This window comes from Corvus hawaiiensis, chromosome 4 (genome assembly GCF_020740725.1).
Source record: "Corvus hawaiiensis isolate bCorHaw1 chromosome 4, bCorHaw1.pri.cur, whole genome shotgun sequence".
NCBI classification, from domain to species: domain Eukaryota; kingdom Metazoa; phylum Chordata; class Aves; order Passeriformes; family Corvidae; genus Corvus; species Corvus hawaiiensis.
Genome location: NC_063216.1, coordinates 44,111,615 through 44,125,036, shown reverse-complemented (window position 1 = coordinate 44,125,036; position 13,422 = coordinate 44,111,615). Strand labels below are relative to the sequence as shown.

Below are 13,422 nucleotides of genomic sequence, written 5' to 3'. Positions count from 1 at the left end.
CAGGATACTGGGGCATTATATTGTCTAACAAGCCTTGACCATGCAATAGGCTCTGTTAGAACACAATACTTGACTACATGGAGTACATGCATGTGTCAGATGGGTACAGGCATAGGAAATGAGAGGGATGGAACTGCATTCATCCTATGAAGGAAGACACTAGGCTGGACTAGAATTCCATGCACATTCACCCATGTAAAGCTACTGACATGACACATCTCATTGGTATTAACAGACCTGTGCCTACATCATGACTCATGCTCTTTGAGATAAAAGCTTTCCATGAGTCTGAATGTCCCCATGCCCTATGGTACATTCATAAACATTATTAAACAAGGGTCAGTCTCTGGGAAGACATAATGCAACTTTCTCGTTGTCTCAAGAGAAACATACTTGTTCTCCCAAAAGCTGCTAAGCTGTTGTGCAAGGTGCCACTGTTGGATTGCACCACCACCCGGTACTGCTCCCCAGCTTCCAACTTGTGAAACATGTGCTCAGAGACGTGTTTGGAGACACTCTGGGAATCAAGCTGATGGTTTTGCTGAAATATAGTCACTGTGTAGGAATCAACATCTCCACCTCCAGGGGTCCAGCTCACTTTCAGGCTGTTTGTCATGCCATTAGGTGACACATGAATATTTCTGACCTTGCTTGGAACTGGAAAAAAACAGGGGAAAAAAAGGCACCTGCTCACAAATTTCCTGTTTGACTCAAGCTTCCTAATTTCTACCTACTTTATGGCCACAGAAAAAATGATTCAAAAGAGAAAGATCATTTACAGGTACAAGTAATTTCATTCATGGGTAAACACAAGTAAAATTGTAAATATTTGTGTGGGATTATGCCATTTTAGAAAAGCAATTCTATGTGTAACCTCCCTCTTCTCCACATGATGCTTTAAAAACACCTCAAAAAATCAAAGCTCTTTAGGTACCCTCAGCTAGTTAGCCATTTTGACATTATTATCTCGATTGCTCTCTTCAGGTAAGTAAACAGAGGTGTAAAATGGGTAAGTGATTTAGCTAGAGACACTAAGCAAACAACTGGCATGCCTGGGGATAACAGAAACCGAAACACTGACATCTCAATACGATTCTCATGCAACAAATCAGATTCTCTGCCAACAATCAAATATTGGTAAATGTGACATTTGTTTACTAAGCACAGGTCAAGCTGGCTGTAGTACTACTGTGATTTTCAATGAGACCTGCTGTCTCTGAGCCAGCATTACAGGAGCTTAAATAAAACCATGGCTCACCCTTGATTTTCAGTGCTTCATTCTAGAGAAGCCTCAACACATTTTAAATACCACATTATTTCTTACTTGTCAGGCCTTCTATGAAAGTAGCACGTTGTGCATCTCCACTGATGGTCAAGACAAGAATTTTGTATAGACGTCCTGGAGTCAGAGCTGTGAACCAATACTCCTCAATGGTGTTCACAAGGAAAATGGGTGGGAAGATCTTCATATCATTGAAGAGGAGTTGAATCTCATATTTATCAACATCCCCCTCAGCCTTTGACCAAGTTACCTGCAGATCTTCTGTGCTCCTGTTATTAAGAGTCAGTTCCTTCACTGACTCTGGCACTGAAGAGGTGAGAAGAAAGATAGGAAACTTCTCAGTACTTACTAACAGATCACAGCAAAAAGCTAACAGCCATGCTTCTGCGCTACAGTTTTTCATTCAGTTCCCTAGGAAAGCAGCAGATTGCAGATGGTCTGCACCCCATCTAACATTGGAAGGTCCCGTTTCAGGACAGAAGTCCACAATCTATCAGCATAAAAATAATAAATAAATAATACTGGAGCCTGCAGGGAGCTGACCTAGCCAACAAAAACTGAGTAAGGTCTGTATGTGCAACAAATACAGTGCAAAGAGGCCTGAGCTAGTGCCAAGGCAAGGCAGCCCACCTGTGTGATGCAGCACCACAATGCACTTTCCAGCTTGTACCAGACACAGGTGAGTTGCTTTTGCCCAGTGCTACATCTGTGTAAAAAACTGAGTTTCTCAGCATGGCTCCTTAACTCACATACAGTGCCAGGTGAAGACAGGCAGATTGCATGCAGATCCCTGCTGGCTCCCAACTAGCCACCTTACCACTCCTGCCCCATGCTCTCCAATTCCAGTTCTTGGAGTGGTTTGAATAGAGTGAGGTCTAGTCTATCTTCTTCCTTATATATTTCCATGACCAGAAAAAACTCTTTTGTACATTCTGGCATAATTTATTTATAAATACTAAACTCATGTGGAAAACAGTACAACTGTTTTTTGGCTTTCAGTGTTTCAAGATTTGCTTTCCAATTTAACAGCACAGGTCTCTTCTTTCACTTTTTGTTTGTAACTTAAACACTGCTTTCTGTATTTGGAACAATACACAGTCAAAGAGTTATAGTCAACATTCTATGTTAAAATCATATGGGATTTTTGTTCCTGGGTATGGTAAATAAAAAAAAATAACCCTGGAGTGTCTCGGAATGTTTCCAGGGTGCTTACTTACTTGTTCTGCCATAGACCCTTTCACTAGTTTCATATTTCCCACTCCTTGTGCTGACTGTGACACTGTACTGCCTCCCTGGGACCAGATTAGTGAACACACATTCATTTTCATCCTTTGGGACACTTTTTGTTTGGATGAAATCATTGTTGTTCCTGATGATCACTTCATAATTATCAAAATATCCAGATGCATGTAACCAGGATACCTTCAAGTAGTCACTTCTGGCTGAATTGCTGACAGTAAGGCCCTGAACACTTGAAGGGACTGAAAGAAAAAAACACATAAAGATTCAGAAGGCAATAATTTCCTGCAGTAACAGGAGCTGTGATAGAGAACTATATTTGTGGTAGTTACCAGAGTTTTGTGAGGAAATTGCAAAAAGACAACAATATGGATTTAAGCAATTAAATAGTAACTGCAGTTTCCAGGCTGCTTTACATCTTACGACAGTACAATGGTTTGCCTTTCCAATTTTTGGTCTTACGGAACTTGCTCCGTTTTTGTTAGAGTTGTGAGTTCCACAGCAAACACTGATCCAGAATTTGGTTCTTGTCCTTTCATGGCTGTTCCTTGGATTTTCACTTAGATCATGAAAGACTAAAATTGCACTAACTTGATACTCTTTGTTATTTTAACAATATTACAATCTTTCTTTTAGTTTACTGGTTTACGAAGTGTAAAGTCTCAGTTTTTTCAATTTTTGAGAAAGTTTTAAAAGGTTCTCCATCATTATTTCCATCCTTTTCTGAGATTTCTCTATTCCTGTTATAATATCCTTGAAAATTGCATGACCAAAACCACAGACGTGTCTATGTCTTACCAAAACCAACTGACATGGGTGTTACTCATTATTGTGACACCCCACTAACATTTTACTAATTATCCTATCCTATTCTGTTCTTTCAGTGCCTGAGTAACTTTCTGAGGAGATGATCTGCAGGATATACATGAAGGGCCAGGGAGAGGCATTAAGGGCAGGACAACACATTTGAGCCAAAATGGATACATTATTTCTGCTCACTCATAAGGACTGACATGACTTTTATTCATGCTAAAGTATTTTTGCATGACATAAAGCAGCAACAGGGGCATAAGAATAAAACTAAGTCTATAAAGCTCTACTTTTATAGTTTGACCCTCCAACCCCTACTCATCCATCCCAGTTTGGTCAGATATTGATAAATCATTGGTAATGGCTATACAAAACAGTTACAGTGACTGTACCTGCTCAGAGCCTCTCTTTACCTGTTCGTTCCTGGCCGAGGGAATAGTTTTCATACTTTCCACTCTTTGTGGTTATCATCACATTGTAAAGCGTCCCAGGAGAAAGGCTGCTGAAGGAGCATTCACTGAATGATTTGGAAATGGTGAGAGCCTGAACAATCTTGTCATCATGAGAGAGTGTTACCAAGTAACTGTCTACATCTCCAGAAGCTGGCAGCCAAGAAACACTGAGGTAGTCACTGCGACCGGAGTTATTTACTGTTACTCCAGTCACGCTGGAAGGAACTGTGAAACAAAGAGGGAAAAACAAAAAAAAGCTTTAACTAGGCAATTCTTACCACTGTGAGAATCCCTGAAATGCCATCCCCTGCAAAATAAGTGGTCTGGGACCCTGAGAAGTTCTGCACTGACTCCCTCTCAGCAACATTCATCTGCTTTCTTAAATAGAGTGAAGGAAATTGTCTTTGGTGGCCCGATCCCAGCACTTCTAAAATCCCAGAAGTTATCCTCTCAAACTGCCATTCCTCAGTAACAGCAATAAGTGGTGAGGCTCGTGAGATGCTGAGGCCCGTAGCCGAATGTTTCATTTCCAGTGGGTTCTCTGACGCCTAGTGGACAAAACATGAATGCCACTTGTTTTTCAAGCCAGCAAGGCAAGCTCAAAGGCTCCGCATTGCCAGAACTATCACCACTCAGGTACAAACCTCTCAGTTATAACAGGGACAGAGCTTAGATATAATGAACTTTCACATTTTCACTGGACTCTGCTGCACTGAACTGACTTACCTCAGCAGAGGGGCTGGCCAACAGCTGTCAGCGTCAAATCCCCCCCAGATTTTACAAAATAAACTTACCTACTTTAAGCCTTTTAGTATTATTCTTCAATTCTTTTTCAGGTTTGTTTTTGTCTTTTCACCTGAAAATAGTTGTTTTCGAGGAGAACATTGCAGAAAACTGCAGAATGCCCGGCCTTTGCCAAATTCACATAAAGGGTGAAATTGCAGTGTTGCCAAATTTTTCCTCTAAATATCCAAAGAACTGGTATTACATTTCACGACTCTTTAAACTTAAAGAATTTGATGCAACAGTAAATCTTGTTCTATGAAACACAGAAGGACCTCATAATAAGTAATTAGCCCTGGTGGACATTCTTTGATGTTGGATTAAAGAAAAAGAATGGGCTGTGACAAACTGAAACACATATACCTCCCACCACCTTTAGGCTGGTTCTTGGCACACGTAAGTAAGGAGCAATCATCCTACACCACCACATGGAACAATGGAACAACAAAGTCCCTTCCAAGGAGTGATTCGCCCAGCACAGTTGTTCATTACTCTCAGGGCATACTTTTGCCTTTGTTACAGAGTGATCCTGCTGTACAGAGCTCCCACTGTAGTTAGAGCAGTTAGCTCTCTAAAGCTATATTTACACAAATCTGGACAGACAGTGTGCACATATGGACCTATATGGATGAAACTCCTGTTTTTCTGAATACTCAGTGCAGTGGCTTAATCACAAGACCATTCTCTTAGGTAAATTTAGCTTTGGAGAACTAACAAAAAGCATGCTGGAGTGTTTTCTTTTTTACCTGTCCTTTCCTCTGCAATTGTTTGCCTTGAAGATATCCCTCCACTGACAGTGGTGACAACAACTGAATAAAGACCTCCAGGTTTCAGAGGATAGAAGTGGTATCTGTTGGTTTCACTGGGAACAGTTTCATTTTTAATGACAACATTCTCGTGAATCAGTAGCACTTGGTATGAGTCTACATCTCCCAGTGCTCTTGTCCAGTTGGTGAACAAGCTGTTGGTTGATCCCTGACTTGCCACAGTCAGACCCGTCACTTGGGCTGGCACTGAAGAGAAAATTGTCATAATGTTACTGAGGAGAAACAAAATTAAAAAGAATCCCCCAAAGAACAGAAGTTTAGTCACACTGAGGAAGTGCATCAAAAGAACATTCCAATTTGCAGCCAGACTCAACAGGACTAAAAATACTTTAACTGTGGACTGCTTCCTGTCTGTTGGGATGTGGTCTATGGGAAACTAACTAAGACACAGAAAGGTCTTTCAGCCTTTAGCACAGCTTTTCTCAGTCAGATGAAAATGATTCAAGATCAGGGAACTGGAAGAGATGGCATTTTATAAATACCATTAAATAAAAGCCATCAGTTTAGGAAATCACTAAGGGTTTTTGGTGACTACTTCAAATATAGTCTGTGTCTTTCATTTTCCCTTTCCTCTCCCATTCCCAATCTTTCATTTCTAATAAATGGCAAACTTGTTTAAAGAATACCTCAGGCACAGTCATCTATACTGTGTCAGACCCTTTAATTTTGGGGATAACTGAGATGGATGGTTATGGTTTAACTTACGTCAGAAGATCTGCAGGATACCAACTTTTATAGCATCAAAAGATGAATTGTTAAACAAACATAACATTTATCGAAGCATAAGCTCATGAACTTAGCCAGACCAAAAAGGATAAAGAAATAACAAAGGAATGGAATACGTAGCACAAATTTTACCCCAGGTCCTCTTTCTTTATTTAATTTGACAATATTTGGTTATAGCAAGGAAATACAATTACTTCTAGGGATTTTTGTCTACATGACCAAGCACAAACGAAATAAAGACTCTAACTAATCACTAATGTGATTGCACTCTTCTGCTCTTGTTTTATATCAACCTTTTTGCACACATAGTACTGGTTTAGTAATCATTGACAAAAGCTAGAAAATTAGGCACATGGCTGAAGAAAATGTAAATCAAAAATCCTTCCTGTTTCATAATGCTCTCATAACATAGTTAGCTCCAACAAGACACTGAAGTGCCACATTTCTGTGCTAAATGCTATTTTAGTGATACTGCAGGTTTCACTGGAAGCTGACCAATCTGGGATGCAAGTAAGACCTATTTCTGTCATATTTACAGCAATATTCTTCAAGCCTAGTAAGCTGTTCTGCTGCAATGAAGATTCAGAGGTTTGGAATGCTCATTAAAACCTATGTTCAAGTTAATTGATGTTTATTCTTTACAACGCACTTTGCATGTAATGTTGACACACTATCAGTGCCTGATGTGTTTTCAGGCATTGACTCATAGTAGTGAAGTGGGACCTTTATGCCCGAATAGGTCCCCTAAAGGGGCATAAGTCAGATGGAAGTGAAATTCCGGCTATCTAATAACATAGCAGAGAAATGAAAATGTAAGCTAAACTTCTCAGACCTTGGAAGGAGTTAAAAAATTTAAGTAAGGACCACCATCAACCCTAGGCATGCTTAGATTCAGACACAAGCAGCTTGTTTCTCCCTGTGCTGTGCAAGGCCAGAGCTACATTTTAAAACTTTGCCTGCACTGGAGAATGCTTAAGCCAATGCTTAAGCAGAGTAAAGTAACCCATATGGTTTAAAACTTGCACATGTGCACAAAATTATCACCCTGCAGGGGGTGAGAATGGGACCTTCCTTGTGACGCAGTCATCATCCTCAGTAACAAATACATATTCTGGAATCAGAAGAGCGAAAAGATTCAAAATACATCTTCAAGGTAACATATGTTTTATGTCTGTCAGCCTTGGAATGTTCCCCCTAAAGTAACATTTTCCAGTGTGGTGATGTTTCTCTTTTTCTCGGATGATGAATGCTTTGTATCAAGGAAGTGACTCTCCTGAAAATACACAGTGAAAATTGTTCTTCTTGTATGGAATCTTGTGCTAATGTAGATTGATTAGAAGTGACATAATATTTCAGAAAGCTGTTTTGCCAGGAATTACACATCTATTTCCCAAAAATCTTAAATAAATACAGCAAGATAACTGACAGTCAGAAATGAGAGACTCAGAAATGTAACTTTTTTTACTGAAGAAACAAACATAAGATCAAGACTTTTGAGATTTAGACATTGAGTTAACTCAGTTCACTACAAAGCAAAAAAAATTGTTAGTGGTTAAGAGAAGTAAAGATTAAAACAGTTTGACAAGATGATACCTGTTCTTCCTTCCACTGAAGTCCAGTTGCTTAAAGTCCCACTAATGGTAGTGATGGTAGCTGTATATTTCCTTCCAGGTACCAAGTCAGTGAAAGTGAACTCCTTAGCTTCTTTTGCAAGTCCTTTTTTTACAATAGTAAGATCATTGTCTCCCAGGGAAACCACATAGCTGTCCCATTCTGCAACAGGGGTCATCCACATGACGCTAAGTGAAGATTCATTAGCATGCTTCACACGGAGCTGGAGAACAGGCTCTGGAGCTGGAAAAGCACACAAATATCACAACGAGAACAGGACTGTGTAGTGTGCACGCATGCCCTATCTCAAGCTGCTGTAAGAAATCTGTTCTGTAAGACAGAAATGTGACAGTAATAGAGTATCTGCAATCAAGAGGAGATTCTCTACCTTTCTCTCGGAAGTGATTCTTATAAATCTGGTATTTGTGCCCCTCTTCCAGTGAAGGACTGTCAGCAGCAGACTTCAGCAATGCACTACGGCTGTAATGCTTAGGTTTAAACTTACATCAGGATATATATTTTAGTGCAAATGGAAATGCAGGGAAGTCAGCAAACTTCCTTTTTGAACTCTGGGTGCTGAACAGGGATGTAAGACATTTGTACCAGAAGTCAGATCTACACCTATTTAGTTCTAACAAACTAGGTTGCAAATTATAGGGTCAGAGTGACATTGATTTTGCACTGGTTTATACCTCAGTCAAGTTGGGAGACACTTGAAACTTACAGTGGCATAAAAGAAATAATTCGATCAGTGAATTTCTGTGTGTTCGTGTGTGTGTGTGCCTGCATACACTGCAGGCATCTCATCTATCGCCTAATGTAGTCCTGATCTGATTTTGTCCCTGTCACATTGAAATACAACTCAGTTTCCAAAACTGTGGGTTAATCTAAGAGAAAACTGTGTCACAACAGGGCTTAATACCTATGCTTCATGACAGACACATTATGCACCTCACTGTGGGTCAAACACAGTCATAATACAGCCACTGCCGGATATTATTTAATGGACCTTGTTCTAAACATAGGATCACTTAGATTGGAAAAGATCTCTAAAATCATTGGGTCCAACTATTAATCACTTAGTGGAGTCAATTAAAAGTAACATCATAAACTTAAATTACTTGCAACATATGTCAAAATAAGGAAGATGAGAATGTATCTTGCTCTGATCAAGTTTGCTAGAAGTCAGAGAAAGCTTCAGTTTTGTAGCTTCTGCTGGTCTTGCTGTTGTGCAAAATAAAACAAAATTAAGTCCTCAGGGTAAGGGTATAGTAGTAAGGGTATAGTAGAAAAGGTAGGCCCCAGGAAGGGTGAGGATAAAGTAGGATGGCCCTGTCCTACCTCACATTCTTCACTGAGATAAGGGTTAGACTTGAGCCTTGCCTGTTATTCCTACTCCAAGTCTTCCTTTCCTCTGAATTGTACTTATTCTGTATTCACTGAGCAGAAATTCTAACAACTATATAGGAATTATTTTATAAATTTGAAGCAAATCAGATGTTGCTTTGATTAACACACTGCAAAAGAATTCCACTCACATCCATGCAGTATATATGGATTTCATTTGGAAACACAGACTTGAACAGACGAACCCATTTTCTTTATGGAATGCAAGAACAAGAACTGGGATGTTACAGAACAGCCATACTAACATACACTTTAGCCAGCTTTGGTTAACACAGTTAATATTCTTTACACAGACTGGCAAGGAAACACACTGATGAACAATACAGGAAGGCCTACATTGCTTTCTTTAAGACCTTTATAGGGTGCCCTACAATCAGCTACAAAATACAGCAGTGAAATGAACACGTAATGTAACACCTCAGACGTGACAGAATCATGATACAGTTCCCCAAACTTTCACTAACAAAACATTTACTACAAAAGTAATCCCGAAAATTTTCACAGAACTGCTAAAAATATTTCTGTGGTTTACAAGGGAGCTCCTTTTTATCGTATTAATAGCGAAATCAATTTGTGGATTCCCAAGTACTCTTTCATTGTTCACAGAGCCCAGCTGAACACTCTGCACTCTTACAGTGCTTGGATGAGCATGCTGACCTGTTCTCCCCATGCAACTTGTCTTGCTCTGCAAATTGCCACTCTCCACAATGACTTCCACGCCATACTCCTTCCCTGGGATGAGGCCCACATCATGGATGAGGTACTCGGTGGTGTCCTTCTCGAGGGTGGTGTTGAGCACCAGGGCTGAGCGGTTCCACAGGAGCAGGTGGTATCTCTCCCAGTCTCCTGCGGGGGGCACCCAGGTCACTCGCAGAGACCGTGGCCAGCCACTAGCACCTGCCTGCAGCTCCGAAACTTTCTGTGGAACTGGAGGAACAGAGAGCGAAAAAGCAATTCTGATGAGACATAACTGTACTGGCAAAACCTGTCTCACAGCATAACTATTGTACAAGTGCTTGGACCAGCTAGAGCAATGTGAGTTACCTTGTTGCAAAGGTTGGCTTTCATTTTAAAGACAAGTTTTACTCTTCCCCACACAAACCACTCACTTTTCCCCTGCTGGTTTCTGACATCAGAAATGGGGAACCCCTCTTAGGGCTGGCAAAATCTCCTGTACGCTTCTTGGATGCATTTTGCAGTTTTCAGTCAGGTTCCCTGTTGTTTCCTGTACTCAAGTTCACTTAGAAACTGCCAATCCATTTTTCACTGCTAAGGCTGTAAACTTCAATCTCTATCAGCCAAATACTGGTATCAGCAGCAGAAAAGCAAAGTCTAATGACTTCTCCCACAAAGACTGCTTCTTCCACCTTGTATGCCCTAATTCCTCCCAGCTGTATAAGGCACTGAGGTTAAGACAGAGGTCCATTAAAGCATCCACTCCATCCTGTCCTGTACTCCAAGGGTCCTGAATTTACATGCTTAACCTTCTCACCCTACACTCCTGCAGGTCACATTGGACCACTGAAGCTTTTCTGATTTTCATGGAATAATCAAATATTAGCCAGACCAAGCAGAGACTAGAAGACAAATGCAGACCCTTAGGACAGGATACCTGTAGCTTAGTTTTAAGATACTCAGAGATGAGCATTGGAGCCCTGAGACCACTTGCAAGTATTAACTGTAAACTACAAGGCTAGAATCATGTTCTCATGTTTTATCTAGCTTAGTTAATATTTAATTGTTCAGTATCTAGCACAGAATTAAAACCTCTCTACCAGCATCACAAAATACTCACCAGTTTCACTTCCCATGGGCATAGCAGGATATCAAACCTACAACTCCCATATGCCAGTGAATATGGGAAATGTGTTTCAATTTCTGAGTGAGTGGATATAAGCACACAGTGTATTGTTAGGAAGCATAACTGAACTTATATCATAACAGATAAAGTTCAGCCTTGTCAGGCTGGCTGGACATCATTACACCTGTATGGCATAAAGTTTCAGTCTCTGAGATGTCCACATTTCTTACCACAACATTCCTTGGCAGGTTCTGCTGCTGTAAGCACCCTCTCAATACACAGCAATGTGTATTATGTCCTTGAACACCTGTCTCTCTCTGTGAGTTACAGAGGGACCCTAAAGGCCTAATCCCTTCAGCATCTGCGGACCTGACAGTCTGGATTTACAAACGTATCTACGCCACAGAGCTTCTGCTGAAGTGACCATTTTCAAAGCTCTTGATGTCTATGGTAAAGGAAGGAATTGCATATGATCAGCATCCTTGGAAATAAGACTTCTAATCCCTAACTTTGAAAGCACTGGATCTATGTCACAAAGCTGGGGATCAGTGGTATTGAGTGAGGGCCTGAAGTTTTCCCTTTAGACTGAAATGGTAATTTTAAAGGACTTCAGTGATAGGCTAAACAAACAAAAAAAGACATGCATATAAATTGGTCCAGCTTTGTACTTACTGGACATGAAAGACTTTTACAGGGCTCTTCCAGCCTGCACTGAGAATGGGGTATCAGCTGGGTGTGTCAAGGATATGCCTTTCACATGAGATGTTTAGTTGTGGACAATAAATATTTTCTAAAATAAATACTCTGCTCTCTTACACCCACATTTTCTACCTTTTGGCTTTGAGTCTACTAAAAATTTATGTATGCATTCTTCACCAAGTTAGACATCTTTTACCATCTAACTTCTGGTCAGGCTAGGCTGCTATGGAGAAGATGACACACCTCTAGGGCCAGTAATGCTATGGGAGAATTATGCAGGATTTTTCAGGTTCAGAACTCATACAAGAGTTACCTGAAAGAAAATTATTACATCTGAGAAAAGACAAAGAACTCCTAACTCAGCTCCATCAAGGCTGCCACACGCCTTTGTTAATCCATGCTGTCAATAGTAAAGAAAGTTGAGACCTCATCTTTTCCCGTTTGTAGATTTGTGTCTGGAAGGAGGAATAAGACTAGACCTTACAAAATTACTTTAAAAACTGTTAATAATTTGACTACATGCACACTTTCCCATAACGTAACTCATTTTATCTAGTATGTTGAGCTGAATTCAAGATAACAAGGTTAACCTGAATGAAAGTGCAGTAGTATGCAACAGTTCTGTAACAGACTCACTCAACTATACAGTCCAACCAAAATGCACTTCTGTTGCCTGCTCCCAAGATACGCTGGAGCTGCTTTTGGCTGACAGATTAACTTTTGCCAGAGAGTCAGCAGGGGTACTCCTGAAACAGTACTGCGCTCTTAATCTTATTTTTCCTGGAATCCAAATCATTTTGTCTCTTACAGTGATTTGCTACAAGGCCAGCGTAGGCAAAAATAGCATTAGTTACAACGTTCTTACTGAAGCAGAAGACTTACATGTCCTGCCAGTTGCTGTCCGATCAGTGAACAGCTCACCACTGATTGTGCGGGCAGTAACCTGATAAAGACGTCCTGGAGTTAGCTTGTCAAACTGAGCCTCCATGACTGGTGGCTGCACAGTTTTGACTTCTTTAACTGATCCAAGATGAGACAAAGTGATATTATAGAAATTGAGGTTTCCCAAAGGTCTTCTCCACTTAACTTTTAAAGCATCTAAGCTGCCATCATTAGTCACCATCAAATCTAAGACTTCGGCTGGGGCTAAAAAAAGAAAATAAGAAAGAGAATAAAGTATATCTACCACAAAACATATAAGACCTGCTGCCTCCCAAACTCCCACAGTAAACTTTTGATTTTGAATAGTTATATGAGATGGAGTAGGAATGATTTTGCCTGAACAGTGAAAGGGCAAAGTCTGGTCACAGTGAAACTGAATCCTGCCCTGTGTAAGACATTGCACTTCTGAGAATGACATGTCTTATGATGCCCACTCTTTTTTCATGGAACAGAAAATCTTTTAGCCATGTCTGCACGCACATCCATCATTTTGACCATAAACCAGATCATGCACGTGCTCCTAAGGACAAGAGATGCCTGCTACATTTTGGTAAGCATTACAGCATTACTGCAGCTCTGCCTGATTTACAGCAATGTAGAAGGGATTTGAGTAAGATTCCTTTACTCGAACACTCCACCAAAAGAAAAGCATAGCCAGCTCCAATATCTTAATTTCACAGGCCTGAGGCGCAGGAGGTACTGAAATGGAGGACCATGCTGCAAGCCATATGGAATGCTTTTACACTCTAAGAATACCTGTGAGATTTAAAATCTTTGCACCCCAAAACAGAAAGAAATAAAAATTTCTGAAGAAATAAAATTAAATTAGTAAAATGCCCAGAA

The 13,422-nt window shown here is 40.3% G+C and overlaps 1 protein-coding gene across 5 annotated transcripts in view; it reads right to left on the bottom strand.

The window, feature by feature from the left end:
* The window catches only part of PTPRB (protein tyrosine phosphatase receptor type B), a 63,248-nt gene that overhangs the window by 25,524 nt on the left and 24,302 nt on the right, over positions 1-13,422 (bottom strand). For all 5 annotated transcript variants that reach the window (XM_048300572.1, XM_048300571.1, XM_048300567.1 and 2 more), the window contains 8 exons: positions 12,520-12,783; positions 9,795-10,064; positions 7,713-7,973; positions 5,313-5,579; positions 3,745-4,008; positions 2,500-2,763; positions 1,325-1,588; positions 394-657 (listed from right to left, as the gene is read on the bottom strand). In XM_048300572.1, coding sequence (XP_048156529.1) covers positions 394-657; positions 1,325-1,588; positions 2,500-2,763; positions 3,745-4,008; positions 5,313-5,579; positions 7,713-7,973; positions 9,795-10,064; positions 12,520-12,783 — 2,118 coding nt within the window. The remainder of the gene's footprint in view (positions 1-393; positions 658-1,324; positions 1,589-2,499; positions 2,764-3,744; positions 4,009-5,312; positions 5,580-7,712; positions 7,974-9,794; positions 10,065-12,519; positions 12,784-13,422) is intronic.